Here is an 18086-nt window from a genome sequence, read left to right on the forward strand (position 1 = left end):
CTAAAATCTCAGTTTTCTTTCTTTTCATTCACTATTTGCTTTAATTAATGATAATTCCCAAAATGTGATTTATGAATCAACACTGTTTATTTTACCAGAAAATATAGAAAAATATAAATTCTCAAGCCTTTTCCCAAGCATACTAAATCAAACTTTGCCAACTCTCAATGTTTTTTTAATTTTTCTTTTCTTTTCTTTTTTTTTTTATTTTCCCATTCAAATATTTACACTTCCTTCCCTCCTCCCAATCCCCTCCCGCTCCCCCACACCCCCTCTTCCCTCTCCCTCCTTGCTTGAGAGAGGGCAGGGAAACCTGCCCTGTGGGAAGTCCAAGGCCCTCCCCTCTACATCCAGGCCTAGAGAGCTGTGCATCCATATAGACAAGGGTCCCAAAAAGCCAGATCATGCCGTAAAAACAAGTCCCAGTGACTTTATCAATGGCTTCTCAGTCAGCCCCCATTGTCAGCCACAGAGAGTCCGGTTTGATCACATGCTCGTGTTTTTTTAATTGAGAAGTTTTTTTTTTTCCCCATACAAATTCTGATTACAGTTTCCCCTCCCCCAACTGCTCCAGATTCTCCCCCACCGACTGAATCCATATTCTTTCTTTCTCCATTTCATTAGAGAACAATCATCTAAAAAGAAGGGTAGAAAGACAAGACTAAAACAGAGGATGATATTCTTGCTGTAGCTCTCAGTGATCTTAAGTTCTGGATGATGTGGAAACTCCCACAAGTCTGAGAACTTCTTGCTTCTTTGTTCCACAGAGCAAGGTTGAGGGGTTTGTAGACATTTTTATCTCTAACTTTAATCACTTGTGTTCTCTCTTTTGCATAGGTCTCATTGGTTAGCTTAACTGCAAATGCCTTGGGCTATTCAGAGCTCGGTGCCATCAAATCCCTCAGAACATTAAGAGCTCTCAGGCCACTCAGAGCCTTATCTCGCTTTGAAGGAATGAGGGTAAGACCAAACACCTTAGAGTTTGCTGGAACTATATAGTTAAGAGCAACCTGAAACTTTCTACAGTAGGAGGGACAAATCCATCTTCGTGTTGACATAATCAATCAATCAGTAAGATGCAACCAGTGTCCATAATGCGTATCGTTATTTGACTCAACAGAACGCAGTGCCAGATGCCTTTAATTCCTTTCCTTTTCATTAGGAAATTCTTGATCATATCTCGAAGATTGCCGATATGACTCAAGATTACTGATCTTCCCTCTATTTTAAAATGTGCAGGACATCTAACTTGATGTCATTTAAAACCACCTAATCATGAATCATCATTTCTTCCCTGCACTGTATTGTGAACCTGGTGTCTGTTGAAGACTGACTCTGGCCTTTTGGTTTTTAAGCACAGACAAAGATGTCTAAAAAGTAGGTCAGCTGTAGAAATCTAATACTCCCTTAGAAAGGCAGTATAAAGGACCAGAAGGAATTCATGCTGACATTTGTCATCCGCTGGGACAAAAGCCCAAGAACACATACCGTCACCACCTAGAAAATAATTGTAGCCCGTCTCCATGGTACTGAGTATTAAAAAAAAAAAAACCCTGCAAATGGATGCTTTTTGTGATACTTAAAACAGCTCCCTGTAATCCTAGCACTCAGAAGTCTGAGATCAGAGGATTACCAGCCTACATAGTCACTTCCAAGCCAGGCTTAGCTAAAAAGTGACACACTGTCTCAAAAACTCTTTACAAGACAAGACAAAAACAGAAATGAAAATACTTCCTGAGACTTCATCAGGGTATTACAAGCACAGCCAGAGATGCCTGTTATGTGTTGGTGTGTAGGAACATTGGTGCATGTGTAGCCATGTTTGTGCATGTCTAGGCATGTCCTGCTTTTCTATGTATAGAAAGAAATGTTTGGCTAGCTGTTAGATTTTTTTCTTTAACAATTAAATAAATCCATGTTTTGCAGTAGTAGGATGTTAAATGTTCTGTACTAGAACATGTTTCATATTTTCCATGTCAAATTTATCTTTCCTATTCACCAGCTTCCTCTTTCTTGGCCTTGGGACCAAATCTGAGGTCTCGAGTGTGATATGGAGGTCTCTGTATCACATTGTACGCTCAAATGTTCTCTTTGGCTCTCAGTTTGGTATTGTACACTTCGTATACAATACAGCATTGCACACTTTCCATTTTTAAAATATTGATTGTTCAGATGATCTTATACATTTATGTCATTATTTGTGGGCTTAGTTACATATTTATTTTAATTATCTCCATTTCTTGCTGAAAATCTGTTACATACATGTGCTTACCCCCAAGAAAACATTTCATAATGCAATTCATTTCATATTCTTCTGTAATTTAGAATTTTGAAATTCTAAATTTTGATCTAAAATTTTTAGATAAAGCTTTTGGGTACTTCTAACGAATATTCAACTTTGAGGAGAGAAGTATTTTTTTCTATATTTTGACCATTATTTCCTTTGCTAGATAAGGCTTTATAGTTTGTATTATGTGTATGGATAGTTGCATGCTGATATGCATGTGCACCATATGTATGTATGTTAGCCTTAGCAGCTAGGACAGGGTGCCAGAATCTCTGTAACAAGTTGCAGCCAGTTCTGAGCGCCTTCATGTTGATGATGGGAACCAAACCTAGATCCTCTCGAGCAGGCAATTCTATTAGTCATTCAGTGAACTCTCCAGACCTTTATTCTCTTTTCTTTTTGAAGGTATATTTGTTTATATTCAGTGTATGTTCATGTGACAGAGTATATATGGATGTAAAACACATGAGTTTAGATGCCCTTGAGGCTAGAAAAAGGTGTTAGATCCCTGAAAGTTCCAGGAGAATGTTAGCCACCTGACATTGGTGCTGGGAACCAAGTCTAGGTCCTCTTGTAGAGCAACAGTTGAGCCATTTTTCAAGCTGAAATCATGACTTACTAATAACATTTGAAAGGAAGTGAACATAAATACCTGTCCTTTCATGGGTTTCCGCCTTCTCCTCCTGTGCCAGGTTGTTGTAAATGCTCTTCTGGGTGCCATCCCATCCATAATGAACGTGCTTCTGGTCTGCCTGATCTTTTGGCTAATATTCAGCATCATGGGAGTGAATCTCTTTGCTGGCAAGTTCTATCACTGCATCAACTACACCACTGGGGACATGTTCGATGTGAGTGTGGTCAACAACTTCAGTGAGTGCCAAGCTCTCATAGAGAGCAACCAGACAGCCAGGTGGAAGAACGTGAAAGTCAACTTCGATAACGTGGGACTTGGCTATCTTTCTCTGCTTCAAGTGGTAAGTGGCCACCTTCATGTTGCTTGCCATGTGTCAAAAATTGTTTTTCTCTGCTGCCTGACAGCTGTTAGAATAAGTGTCATCAAAGAGAAGACAGATACCATGCTTGCAGCAACCTGCACACTGCTAGTGGAAATGCTAATTAGTAAGGCTTATGGGAAGCATCGGAGGGATCCCTCAAAAACGTAGAAAAGAACCATCATGTGATCTGGGGATTCCAGTCCTGGGCATGTGTCCAAAGGAAATGCAATGCATACTCTGTGTGTGAAAACATCTCTACATTCCCCTCTCTTTCACATACTGGTTGCACACTGCACATGGAAATGTGCTGGTTCTAATTGCAGCATCACTTATGACCATTGTATGTGATGTTGGTCTAAGTCTATCAGTGAATGAATGTCTAAAGGCAGAGGATATGCACATATAGAGTAATTATCGCATGCTGATAATCTTCCTGAAGTGCTTTCCTAGGTTCCTTATAACAATCATTCTAATAATCATATCATAGTCAAAGGCTGTTGAGGTGACTTTCATGATCGTATATTGTGAAGGAAATTCAGGATTTCATTATACATGTTAAATATGCGCCAAAAGGTTTCACAAAATTTTGCTTCTATCACCAAATACTATCCATGGAGTTTAAATAATAGCCATAAACAGCGTTATACAAATGTCTTTGAATGGATCTTGTTAACTACTTAGACATTTTTAAGTTGTTGGTCTCTGTAGAACATTATGGGATGTGTTAAAACCTTCACGCACTGTGTAATGCGCTGTCAAATGAAGCTTATCTATCACCCAATCCATTGCCATATTTTGTGGTGGAAATATCTAGAGAACTGTCTTTCGGGGTTTTAGTTTCCTCTTTTGTTTGTACTTCTACCCTGATAAGTTATTTTCTGAATTGTAATAAAGAGGAAAAGTAAACATTTTGGCTGTTTTACAGGCTACATTTAAAGGATGGATGGACATCATGTATGCAGCTGTTGACTCAAGAAATGTAAGTCCATTTAGGCAAGAAATTGCTTGCTTTGATCAAATGAATGTGTCCATATTATTGTAAATCATCAATGGCAAACCACAGCAAAAATGATATAAGTGTAGATCAATTTACAGGACACAGCTATTTTACCAAAATGAAGTACTTATATTATTTCTTTAAGAAAATTTCTACAGGGGATCCCAGTCTTTAGTTACAGAGTTGAAATTTTTTAACATGCTGAAGGTCTAATAATAACTGTAGAAATAGTTAGTAACCAGAGAATTGAAACCAGCCAGTTTTTCAAATTTTAGTTACAAGGTTTTTCTCAAGTCACTATAAATTGTTTTTAAGATTTATTTTATTTGTGTGTGTGTGTGTGTGTGTGTCAGTATTTTTTGCTTACTTGTATGTCTGTGCATCACATGTGTGTCTGGTGCCCATAGAGGCCAGAAGAGGGAACTAGATCCTCTGGAGCTGGAGATACAGGCAGTTGTGAACCTCCTTGTGAGTGCTGGGAGCTGAGCTCTGGTCCGCTGGAAAAGCAACAAATACTCTTAACCTTAACCTTAACTGCTAAACCATCCCTCTGGCCCCTCACTGTGGTTTCTTCTTCTTTTCTTTCCTTTTTCAGTTTTCGTTTCTTCTTTTGACTTTTCTAGTAAGCTTGGGCCCTGATGCTTGCTTAAATTTTTATGAATTGTATTTTCAAAATGAGACATTTTATTTTTGTGAACAGAAGTCCTCTGGGCAATATTTTTCATCTGCCATAAGTTTCCTCCAGCATTTGATCTTCTCAGAGGACGGAAATGACTAATAATGACAAATGGCGGGGAACACAGGAAACAAAACAAACAAACCAAAACCTAATAGCGTCTCCTGCCGGAGATGGAAGTGTGGGAGAGAAGGCGGAGATTTGCAAAATCGACCTTAGAAACGCAGTGGAGATTTTTGCTTCAATTTTTGTTCATTTCACACAATTTATCAAGGAAGAAAGTGGCATTTTGGAATGGACTGGCTTCTGGTTTGCTAGAGCCCCCCAAATACTCTCTGTATTATTTCTTTTATTTTTGTCTTATTTCTGATTTCTCTGCACCAGTAATTAGCTCTCTGTAGTAAAAAAAAAAAAAAAAAAAAAATCCCTGAGTTGTTTATATCAGCCTCATAAAACCACGCATCAGAGCCAGAGAGCGGTAAACAGCCTGCAGTGCCTTAGGGATCCTAACAACGAGTGTTTTCTGAATCATGTTAGTAAGGTTTTGCTTGTCACCTAGGATACCAAGGGCTACCTCAACATTATCTCGCTTTGTTTTACACTGTAGCCTCGTGTGCTTGGCACTAACTGAGTTATTGAAGCAGAAAGGTTCAAAATATACAATACAGATGTTTATGGACTCTGACCAGAAGCTGGTCCTCTCTCTACCTTTTTGATTAGCTCATCCAGAGCTATTTCTACCTTAGCAACAGCCTACATGGCACACAACTTACTGTGCGTCTCTGTTAGTAACCCAGCAGAAACTGCCTGCTGCTGAAGCTCTCACACTCACCCATATGGCCAAAGACAAAAGCTAACTGAGACAACAAGAAAGACTTCCTGGCTTTCACTCTTACTTTCATTTTTTATTTAATATATTTATTCAAGACAGGCTCTTACTGTGTAACCCTGGCTGACCTGGAAATCTCTATGCAGACCAGGAACTAGCCAGGAACTCATAGAGATTCGCCTGCCTCTTCCTCCTGAGTAATGGCATTAAGGGCTGTGCCACCATGCCAGGTTCTGGCTTTTGCTTTCATTAATCATCCATGCACAAGCACGCACACACACACACACACACACACACACACACACACACACATACACCACTAGATGAATAAAATAAAGTAGTTGTGCATTAAGATATTATTTGACAGCCAGGCGGTGGTGGCACACACCTTTAATCCCAGCAGTTGGGAGGCAGAGGCAAGTGGATCTCCCTGATATATATATATACATATATATATGTGTGTCTTTTTGCAGCATATTCTTAAGCTATTTTTACACCTGTACAAGTGTATAGGATAGTTAATCTATGTACAGAAGTGAGAAGATTTTGAAGTGACAGAATTGGAATTAATTGGAAAATAATAACAATGAGTAAATGTTATATAGTGGTAGAAATGAATGTGGATGCCTTAATGCAAAGAAACCGCACATACACCACAATTTCGTTTATTGGTTCAAGATTGGTACAAAATCAACCTACTGTTCAAAAATATCAAGGTATCAACTCTCAAAAGTGGAGGCTAATGTTGCCAGCAGTGATGGTAGTGGCTATGGTTGCAGAAGAATAAACACATCAGGATTTGTGAAGTACCCGAATTGTGTTTTCTTACAAAAATGTATATCACTTAAGTTTATACGTTAGACACTTTAATATATTGCATTTAATTTATAAAACTTGAAAATATATTACTGTGTTAGGCATACATATACATAGATAAGTCAAATGATCAGCAATAATACCTAGTTTTGCAATCATTTTACATTTTACTTTATCATATTTCATTTAAAAATATGTTTGTTACACCCTCAGAATGGATGTCATGACACAGTAAGCTGCAGTTTGCATTCTTTATCATCATGATTGATTAACTGAGTTATTAGAAGTGTCCTGGGAGACTTGAGCTTTTGATATCAACAGCTTTTGTTATCATTCATTTTCATCCAAGGTCTGGACAACACAGAGGATCTTTGTAATGCAAACCGCCTATTGGAGAGAGAGGGTCACTATACGCACTATCAGGAAGGACAAACCCTACCAACCTACTCATGAGTACACGTACAATGTCATTTCTATCTGGCCTGGGAAGTGTGTACTATTAAACATTCCACACCTATCCATCACTACTGGCTGATCTTGGCCTTAAGCCCTTTTCTATATACTAGCATATTTAACATGCACAAGTTACTCTAAAAGGTATAGGGTCTAGTTTTTCCATTTCACAGGTGAGAGGACTAGGCAGAGAAAGTAAATATCAGTTGTTCTAAAACAGAGCAATGAGACTCTGACTTTGCTGTGGGATGAGGTGCCTCTATCCATGTTCTGTGTTGAGATCTTTGCTTATTGAGGAAATCAATGTTCTCAGTCAGTTAAGGATTTATTTGGTGAGATTACTATAATTATTTAAGCTTTTGCATGAATGTTTTCGTTTTCTCAAGCCACTGAATAGTCTTGCAGGATTCAACAGGCATGTTAGATGTGGTGGTTCCTGAAATCTGGCCAGTATTTGTCTGTTTCATGTTTAGAGCTTTGAAAACTCAATGATGTACTTTTTATGAAACTTTGCAATCTAATGGTTACCATTCTCCATATTTTAGGTAGAGTTGCAACCCAAATACGAAGACAATCTGTACATGTACCTTTACTTTGTCATCTTCATTATTTTCGGTTCGTTCTTCACACTGAATCTTTTCATTGGTGTCATCATAGATAACTTCAACCAACAGAAGAAGAAGATAAGTATATCTAGACTCCCTCTGTGCTGTGAAGCGCGAGCTGGGTCCAGTGTGCTGCAGAATGTCTTTGCCAAGGGAAACGACGCAACGTTCAGAAGTTCTTTTGAGATTTCATGAGTTTTAAGAGATTAGGTCAGCCGGATGTGGTGGTGCATATGCCTTTAATTCCAGCACTTGGGAGGCAGAGGCAGTCAGATCTCTGTGAGTTCGAGGCCAGCCTGTTCGACAGTGAGTTCCAGGACAGCAAGTGTCACGCTGAGAATCCCTGCCTTGAAAATATAAAATTTAAAAAGAAAAGAGTTGAGGTCACTTGTAATTCAGATACAACGCTTTGAAGGCTCCAGTGTATGGATGTGCCTGCTGTGACCTAACGATCGTGTTGTCTGGGCGCATCATTGGCAGTGCTGTGACGTAACGAATGTGTTGCCTGGGAGCATCATTAGCAGTGCTGTGACGTAACTAACATATTGACTGAGCGCATCATTAGCAGTGTTATGACATAATGAACATGTTGACTGGGAGCTTCATTAGCAGCATACGGGTGCCGGCTTTCACACAAGCAGGCAGACAGATTTCCCAGCTGGTAAAGAGCATGGTTTTAACAGTGCTTTGCTTTTCTCTCTTTACTTTGGAGGTCAGGACATCTTTATGACAGAAGAACAGAAGAAGTATTACAATGCAATGAAGAAGCTGGGATCCAAGAAACCGCAGAAGCCCATCCCTCGACCTGCTGTAAGAACAGAGTTCTTCCTTATTAGTGAGAAGTCACTGGTGTCTGTCATTTTCACAGTCAAAGTGCCAAGAGTAGTATTTTTTCTGAATTTGCAACCCCTTACTTATATCTTACTTGTTAGTCTAAATATATGACATGTGTGTGCATATGTCAAAATTATTTAATATATAATATGTTATGTACAATCATGTAAAACACATGTGAATGATTTCTTTAATCTCAAATGGTGGTAGACCCCAGAGAATTAGTGACATTGAGAGTAGTCTTATAATGTAGGGAAGCTATTACAATGTTTACATATGTCACATGCACACAATGGACAGCCTCTGACTGTCTTTTCTCTTGATTGGCACAGCTTAGGTAGTCTCCCTGCCTGCTCAGCTTCAGAGGGTGAATGGAATCACGAATCAATCACAGTCCCAGGCTTTTGTCTTCTGGTTTTAAGTAAACCAATATTCCTATTTTTCCCAAACCCTCTGCCCTGAAGTGGGGCCATGCCATACCTTTTACGGCTTTCATAGCTCTTCCAGTTGCTCATTGGTTTGTCTTTCTTTTTTTCCTCTTTTTCTTTTCCTTTCTTTTTTTTTTTCTTGTAGAAGAGTTTATTTAGGGCTTTAACATTTCAGAGAGCTAGACTTCATGACCATCATGGCAGAGAACGTGTCAGCAGACAGGCAGATAGACATGGTGCTGGAAAAGTAACTGAGTAACTGAGAGCTAATACCTTGATCCATAGTGAGAGAGGGAGAGAAAGAGAGAGAGAGAGAGAGAGAGAGAGAGAGAGAGAGAGAGAGAGAGAGAGCGCTAACTTGGAATGGTGCCAATATTTTGAACCTCAAAGCCCACCCCTAGTGACACACCTCCTCCAATAAAGCCACACTTTTTACAAATGGTTCCACCAGCTGGGGACCAAATATTCAAATATAAGAGGCTGTGAAGGCCGTTCTCATTCAAACCAGCACAAAACTGAGAATTATTTTGGCTTATTTCTACACCTTCCCAACCTTTTCCTTTTCTTTACTTTCTACATGGGAAGATTATTTTTGTTAAAAGATTATGGAAGCATCATGGCATGTCTAGTGAAGGATGTAAAATGAAGCATTTTCTATACAGCGAAGTTACATTCTACAACAGCCAATTACAACTGTAGTTTTTATGGATACCTAAAGTGCTATTGGCCATTTTAAGTTACTGTTAGCTCTTTTTGGAGACTGTTAAGTGAGTCCCTCAGTTCTTCCATCATTTCTGAAGGAACACATCAGCTATTAATTCTTGGTGCTCTTCCAACTCAGTACCAACAGTTTAAGAACAATTTGTATTCTCCAAGATTCTTGATTTTTATGAATCCATTGGCAGCAATAAATAACTAGGTTCAATAAAGTGTTCAGTATGGCAACCTGCCAATAACTCAGAGACAGTGAGTTGTCACATTAGACAAAAAGATAAGAAAAGTAAAACCTGAGCCCAATCTTCAAGAAATAATACACTTTGAATAGTGGGAAACTGATGTAATACATACTCTTAGGAATAAGCATATTAAGAATAAGAGGGGTACATTTGAATTACTAAGTGGAAGACTCAAGGTTCAAAACATAATTTCCTTAGTTAACAATATAACTAGAATCTTCTTATGAGAACAGCGGAATTGCGTGAAGGAATTGAGGGTCAGAGCAGAGCACGGGACCTGGAAGGAAGTGCTAAAGCAAAGATAACACAGGGCTAGTCAAAATACTGTCCAAGTAATGCATCGACAAAATGAACACGCCGGAGAAGGAGTAGAAGCGTTTAGCTGTGAATACCGCTAAGGAAAAGAGAGCTGACTAACCAGGGGAAGCTTTTCTTGAAGTGATTCACTACTAAGGAGCCAAGAAGAATGAAGAAGTATCAATTAGCTGCATGGTTGAGACTGAGCCTTGTCTAGGTGAAAGCCCTGACAGGAAAGGAAAGCCACATGGAGTGCCAAGAGTGGAAGTCCATCTAGGTCCTGTGGATAAAAAGGGGATTAAATGGGTCAGCATCTATAGGAGTTATCTCCATCCTAAGACCTCTAGGAAACCATTAAAGCAGTCATTTGGGTTTTACAAGTTGGACAAAGATGGTGGTGTGTGCATTGCAGACAAAGTTTGGAACTACTTTGGAGACCATAGATAGCTAACACCAGAGGGAAAGCGGATGGGTTTGAGGACTGTTACTGAAGTGGGATGAAAAGGGGTCCACTCCTCTGATATGGAAACTGTAAGTCAAAAAGAGGAGTGATGAACTGTTGCTGTACCCATGGGAGGTTCGGAGATGCCGTGTAGGATGCGTGAGGTGAAGTTCAGGGGCATCCCGTTTGTAGGGTTCGGCAGCCAAAAATGAATAGAGAAGAGAATGATTCAGAAGTAGAGCAAGGGTTTCCTAGAATTAAAATATTAAGTCTGAAGCGTAGTGAAAACCATTCTGGAAAGGAGAGAGTGGCTGAGCGCAGAAGAAATTGCACAGGATGTGAGCCAAGAATGAAGAGTTCAGGTTAGAAAAGAAAGGGAATTGAGTTTATCAGATGATGAGTGACACAAGGAAGGAACATGGGAACCCAGCAAGTTTGAAATGAATAAAGCTGATGAAGAATGTATTTACACTAATTGACTTTGCTAGTCCCCCAACAACAAAAAAAGGAGAAAAAAAAAGAGTATTAGGTAAAAGAATGGTAAAGAGGGACTGAGGGTTTGTAATTAGGGTTTAGGACCCAGATTAATTTATAAAACATGTGCTTCGGTTGGCCAAGTGATGTGGGATTCCCCTCTGTATGCTGTGAATATCATTGGTTAATAAAGGAACTGCTTTGGGCCTGTAGCAGAGCTATAGGGGAACAGAGCCAGGAGGGGAAAACTGGGAGAAAGGAAGTGGAGACAAAAGAAGCCGTGAAGCCCCTGCTGGCAACAGATGAGCTAAAACTTTGCTAGCAGGCCATGACCTCATGGAGATGCACAAATTAAACGGAGATGGGTTAAATTAATATGTAAGAGCTAGCCAAATAAGGCACTAGAGCTAATAGTCCAAGCAGTGATTTAATTAATACCGTTTCTGTGTAACTATTTTGGAGCTAAGCAACCGGGAACTAACTAGCAGCCTCCTCCAACAGCCAAGCCTCCAGGACTACGCAGTTTCTTTTAATATACCCAGTGCCCTAAGATTTGTATTGGTAGGGACTCAGACTTGATATTGGACATTGAGGCAATCCCATTAAGACGCTATATCGGCAAGAAATCTGAAGGAGCTTTGTCTAGTCATGTTGACAAAATAAAGACCAATTGTTGCTTCTAAGAGAATCTGGATTAACTGATTATATCAGTTTTCTCACAAATATTCTTTTTCTTAAACTATAATTTAAAGCCAGGTGTGGTGTGTACATTTTTAATCACAGAACTTGGGAGGCAGAGACAGGAGGATCTCGGTGAGTTTGAGGCCAACCTGGTCTACAGAGTAAGTTCCAGGAAAGCAAAAGATACACAGAGAAGCCCTGTCTCAGAAAACAAACAAACAAAACAGAACAAAAACAAAGAACCACCTATTTATAATTTAAAGTCTAACTATTATAAAGTTGACAATGGAAGATAATGAAGCTTTGAGACTAGAACATAGTTGGAGGAGGCTGGGGAGAAAGCAAGAGGAAATCTAAGACAAGTATCTATTCACTCTTTAAAAGTAGTATTCATATCCACCTCCCAGCACATGGAGTAAAAATGTTTACTATAACTGCAAATACTGACTGTCCATCCAAATCACATACTGATGCTTGGGATACTGAGATCATCAGCTATTCTTAATACTCTTCTTTACAAAGTTTATAGTATGACTAATATTCATGAAGCAATTTACTTTGGGGAAAGTTGGCTATCCCAATACATAAAACTGTTGACAACAGATGACCCAAGAACGGTATGCTTTCACAGAAGATAAGTTTTCATATTACTGAGTCAGAACCAGGTAAGTGGGTAAGATCTTCTTAACACATGTGTGAGTGTGCTTGTCTGTGCTGTTTGTTTCAGAACAAGTTTCAAGGGATGGTCTTTGACTTTGTAACCAAACAAGTCTTTGACATCAGCATCATGATCCTCATCTGCCTCAACATGGTCACCATGATGGTGGAGACTGACGACCAGAGTCAGGAGATGACCAACATCCTCTACTGGATCAACCTGGTATTCATCGTGCTGTTCACGGGCGAGTGCGTGCTGAAGCTCATCTCCCTCCGCTATTACTACTTCACCATTGGGTGGAATATTTTTGATTTTGTGGTGGTCATTCTCTCCATCGTAGGTAAGAAGTGGAGCTTTTACCCTTTTACCTAATAGGTCCAGGTGTGGGGGAAATGCCAGTAACCCCCATATTTGGGAGGTTCAGGCAGATATCAAATTCCAGGATAACATGGGCTGCATAGTGAGACCCTGTCTCAAAAAAAAAAAAAGCAAAAACAAGAAAAAGGAGGGAAAGAGTATTTAATAGTTATACTCCATGATTAAAAGTGGTAAAGATATTTCTTAAAATTTCAAAATTTTAGATAAAGCCTAATAGTCCATTCCTCTTGGTGTTTCATATTTGCTATTTCATCTCTTCATGAAATTACATACTTTTTTCTTTTTATTATCTTGCCTCAATTTCAAATCCAATAACTACAATTTAGGTTGTCTCCTGTACTCATCATGTTCTTATAATATAAACAAGTAGGGCTGGAGAGATGGCTCAGAGGCTAAGAGCATTCGCTGCACTTCCAAAGGTCCTGAGTTCAATTCCCAGCAACCACATGGTGGCTCACAACCATCTGTAATGCGACCTGGTGCCCTCTTCTGGCCTGCAGGGACATGTGCAGGCAGACCACTTTATACTTAAAAAATATATATAAATCTCAAATAAACAAGTAACACTCACTTATGCATAAATCCTTAAAAGTAGTCAAATAATACATAGACATGATCGCTTTGATAACTGGAATAGTGTATGTGTGCATTTATATACATAAGACACACAGACTTCACGGTTTCCTGAAGTTCAGATAACTCTCTATAGCTTAGAGTTTTTCTTTTTACAAATGGAGAGTGTATTCAGGATTCATTTTCCTCATAACATATTAAGTGTTCATGTAGAAGATGTCAAATAAGAAGCTAAAAGCAAATATAACAGGATTTATGGAAAGTCTTGGCTCTTATTTTATTATTAATTATTAATTACTGATACTGAGAGGAACCATCAGGACCCTATCGTGTGAGGAAAATAATCTCCACTGAATGAGGTCCCAGTTACCAGGTTAGGCCTACATGAGGAATAGGAATATAGATACTGAGAGGGAAAAAGCGTGTCCAGGCGTACCTCGTGTTTTTACACTTTTGATAGAATGTGCTCTGTCCTCACTGCAGGCCATGACAGCCCCACACTTGGCAAGTCAGTTTGCAGCAGTTTTCAACAGCTTAGATGATGATTGCATTTTTTAGCAAAAGCTATTTTTAATTAAGATCCACCGTTTTCTTGGACATAATGTCATTTATACTTAAACTGAAGTATATTGTAATTATTAACGTTTATAGGCATCAATAAAATAGTCAGAATATTCATGTCATTTAAAAAATATATGTGTATGAGTATTTTGCCTTCATATATGACTGTGTGCCACACGCATGCAGGGCTCACTGAGGCCAGAAGAGGGCACCAGATCCCCTGGAACTGGAGTTAGAGACAGTTGTGAGCTGCCCTGTGGGTATTGGGAGTGGACCCTCGGTCCTCTGAAGGAGGACTCTTCACCACGGAGCATCTTAGCTCTTTCGGTCCTGTAATTGGTTTCCTTGTGTATGGTTTTATTCTGATTATCGGAAACAGGAGCACAAAGACAGGGAGGAGCGTGTGTATCCGGGTTTTTACCTCTCACCAACATTGCCCTACTGGGACAGAATTCTGTGAGGCAGACAGAAGGGGAATACAAAACCCTGACCTCATAGGAGGTGAGAATGGATGGTGGACCAAGGCTGCAGAGTATAGTATAAGGAGGGAGAGATGAAAAGAAGCTGACCAAGGGAAGCCGAGCTGCAGTTCATAGAAGCAAAACGTTCTGAAGCTCACTGCACCGTAGGAGTACTACAGATAGCTATAATACATTTCATGCTTTAAAGAGGCAAGAAAGGATTCGGAATCTGTTTACTATCAAGGTAACATTTTCAAGATAAAGATGTTAAAACGTTAGACAACATATACTTGTATAGAAATATGACCTGCTACCCCACAAATATGCATGGGGTTTTTGTTTTATTTATTAATTGAAACACTTTTTAAATTTTTAAAGAAAGAATTGGGGGTAAAGAAGCCGTGCCTCGAGGCTCCCTTCCTGGACTATTTATCTTACCTAGGGCAAGTTCAATCACTACTCCAATTACTGGCTGTCCGTCGAATACAGTACTGTTGCCGTGTCAAAACGTGCAGACTAGTTCACGTGGCTCTCTGTTCATTATGAAGGAAAGACTCTGAAAATGTTGTTTAACGAAAACAAAAGTTGACATTTTGGTCATCTAGGCAAGATTTCGAGTTCTATTGCGAGTGAATCTGCCTCCCCAGCGTATGTTCTGTGGTACACGTGTTCAGCTACCTGAGAAGGAAATACTCTCGTCATGAGTTCTCGTGTAGAACATAGAGCTGAAAACTACATGCTTCACCCTGTAGCCCTTACACGAACAATAGTTCTCGGGTTTTAAAAGTATAAATCCATTCCTGTGCTCAGCCACTTTAAACTTTGTTACATCTTTAGACCTCTAAGAGTTTGGTTTTTCTCTGATAGAAGATATGTTAATGAAGAAAAATGGTCATCAATATCTTCATTTAGAATAAAGACCTCTATGGTACAACACCAAATATTTTCATTATTTTAGTGAATAAATATTGTAGTTTACTTGCATACGTGATGCTTATATTTTTATATATGCATAAATATATATACATTTCTATGAACTGTAACTCAGTTCTCGTTGGTTAGAGTAGGCATACACACATATTCATATTATGACCATGTTAAAACTATTAATAAATATGTATTTGTTGGTATTTAATTCTTATACGTGCAGTTTGTAAACTAGATAGTTCTTGTCTTAATCGTATAAAACTTTTTTTTCCGCTGCCCTTAACACTATTGGCTATCATTTTTCCCAGGCATGTTTCTGGCCGAGCTGATAGAGAAGTACTTTGTGTCCCCTACCCTGTTCCGAGTCATCCGCCTGGCCAGGATCGGCCGAATCCTACGCCTGATCAAAGGCGCCAAGGGCATCCGCACCCTGCTCTTCGCTCTGATGATGTCCCTTCCCGCGCTGTTCAACATTGGCCTCCTGCTTTTCCTGGTCATGTTCATCTACGCCATCTTTGGGATGTCCAACTTTGCCTACGTTAAAAGGGAAGTTGGGATTGATGACATGTTCAATTTTGAGACCTTTGGCAACAGCATGATATGCTTATTCCAAATCACCACCTCGGCGGGCTGGGACGGACTGCTGGCACCTATATTAAATAGCGGACCTCCCGACTGTGACCCTGAAAAAGATCACCCTGGAAGCTCGGTGAAGGGGGATTGTGGGAACCCATCTGTGGGGATCTTCTTTTTTGTCAGCTACATCATCATATCCTTCCTGGTGGTGGTAAACATGTACATCGCTGTCATCCTGGAGAACTTCAGCGTCGCCACAGAAGAAAGCGCAGAGCCCCTGAGTGAGGACGACTTTGAGATGTTCTATGAGGTCTGGGAGAAGTTCGATCCCGACGCCACTCAGTTCATAGAGTTCTGCAAGCTCTCTGACTTTGCGGCTGCCCTGGATCCTCCCCTTCTCATCGCCAAGCCAAACAAAGTCCAGCTCATCGCCATGGATCTGCCCATGGTGAGCGGAGACCGCATCCACTGCCTGGACATCTTATTTGCTTTTACAAAGCGGGTCTTGGGGGAGAGTGGAGAGATGGATGCCCTCCGAGTCCAGATGGAAGAGCGGTTCATGGCTTCCAACCCCTCCAAAGTCTCCTATGAACCGATCACCACCACTCTGAAACGCAAACAAGAGGAGGTGTCTGCTATCGTCATCCAGAGAGCGTACAGGCGGTACCTCCTCAAACAGAAAGTTAAGAAAGTGTCATCTATATATAAAAAAGACAAGGGCAAAGAAGGTGAAGGAACGCCCATCAAAGAGGACATCGTCATTGATAAACTAAATGAGAATTCGACCCCGGAGAAAACTGACGTGACGCCTTCCACCACTTCTCCACCTTCCTATGACAGCGTGACCAAACCCGAGAAGGAGAAATTTGAAAAGGACAAATCGGAAAAGGAGGACAAAGGGAAAGATATCAGGGAAAGTAAGAAGTAAAATAAATAAGTAAATAACAAAATTAAAATTGAAAAAAAAATTAAAAAACACAAGAAAATTCCATTTTGTGACCAACTGTTTACAGCCTGCATTGGTGATGTATCTGTGACTCCCTTAGGAGGTCCATGCCAAACTGACTGTCTTTACAAGTGTACATTTAAGGTCAGTGCCTATAACAAGACAGGACCTGGGGTCAGCAAGCCGGGACTCACTACACCAGACCAACAGCACCGACAGGAGGTTTCTGTTCTCACAACCAACTGTCACTGCAGAGCGGAGAGCAATGGCTACTCAGACAATAGAAACAACGGAAACGGGGAGGGAAGTGAAATTTTTATGTAAATTTAACACGTGACACTTGATAGCAGTAACTGTCACCACTGTTTGTGTTTTAACTGCCACACCTGCCATATTTCTACAAAATGTGTGCTGTGAATTGATCACCTTCTTTTTTTTTTTTAAATTCACGGGTTGTTTACTCTTATATGTGACTATTTTTGTAAAAAGGTTTATGTTTGGGGAAAGGGATTAAGGCGGGGAGTCTACATTTCTCTATGTATAATGAGATCTATTTTCAATGACGGCATGCTGCAGCGCTCATTCACACGTGAACATACCCCATCACACACGGAAAGAGTTGACTTCTTAGTTCAGGATGTTTTTAGATTTTTGAGGTGCTTCAATAGCTATCCATATTTTTAAGGTGTTTCATCCAGGAGAATTTTAACGTGCCTGTAAATGTTCCATAGAGTCACAACCATCAAAGAGTTGTTTTATTTTTACATAACTCATTATATGTACATGTATATATGTATATATGTATATGGCCGTGTATATACATATACATGTATACACACATGCATACACATGCACACAGAGACCATCACATGCTCAGAGTCCTGGCAGCATGACTATAACATTTTTTGATAAGTGTCCTTTGGCAAAAAAAAAAAAAATATCCTATCAGTCCTTTCTAAGAAACCCGAACTGACCAAAAACCATCCCCACTGCCACTTTCTGAAGTTGATTCTGCTTTTTCCTGCAGTATTGTTTAGCCATCTTCTGCTCTTGGTAAGGTTGACATAGTGTATGTCACTTTAAAAACAAAAACAAGTCTGCTTTGTAAATAGTAATTTTGCCCCGTGGTGCATGTTTGAGCAAACGAAAATGATGTAAGCACAGTATTTAACTGCATCAAATATGTACCACAGTTAAGTATAGTTTGCAAGCTTCCAACAGGTGACATGGTGTCAT

General features: G+C 39.8%; 1 protein-coding gene across 4 annotated transcripts in view; it reads left to right on the top strand.

The window, feature by feature from the left end:
• The window catches only part of LOC101992922 (sodium channel protein type 2 subunit alpha), a 118504-nt gene extending 100731 nt beyond the window's left edge, over positions 1 to 17773 (top strand). For 3 of the 4 annotated variants that reach the window (XM_026778687.1, XM_013345868.2, XM_026778686.1), the window contains exons 21-27: positions 838 to 960; positions 2980 to 3261; positions 4208 to 4261; positions 7599 to 7736; positions 8364 to 8468; positions 12498 to 12768; positions 15637 to 16832. In XM_026778687.1, the coding sequence (XP_026634488.1) occupies positions 838 to 960; positions 2980 to 3261; positions 4208 to 4261; positions 7599 to 7736; positions 8364 to 8468; positions 12498 to 12768; positions 15637 to 16832 (2169 nt within the window). Of the gene's footprint in view, positions 1 to 837; positions 961 to 2979; positions 3262 to 4207; positions 4262 to 7598; positions 7737 to 8363; positions 8469 to 12497; positions 12769 to 15636 lie in introns of all 4 variants that reach the window. The other variant, XM_013345869.1, reaches the window with a different exon arrangement.
• Positions 17774 to 18086: the final 313 nt, after the last annotated feature.

This window comes from Microtus ochrogaster, chromosome 4 (genome assembly GCF_000317375.1).
Source record: "Microtus ochrogaster isolate Prairie Vole_2 chromosome 4, MicOch1.0, whole genome shotgun sequence".
Taxonomy (NCBI): domain Eukaryota; kingdom Metazoa; phylum Chordata; class Mammalia; order Rodentia; family Cricetidae; genus Microtus; species Microtus ochrogaster.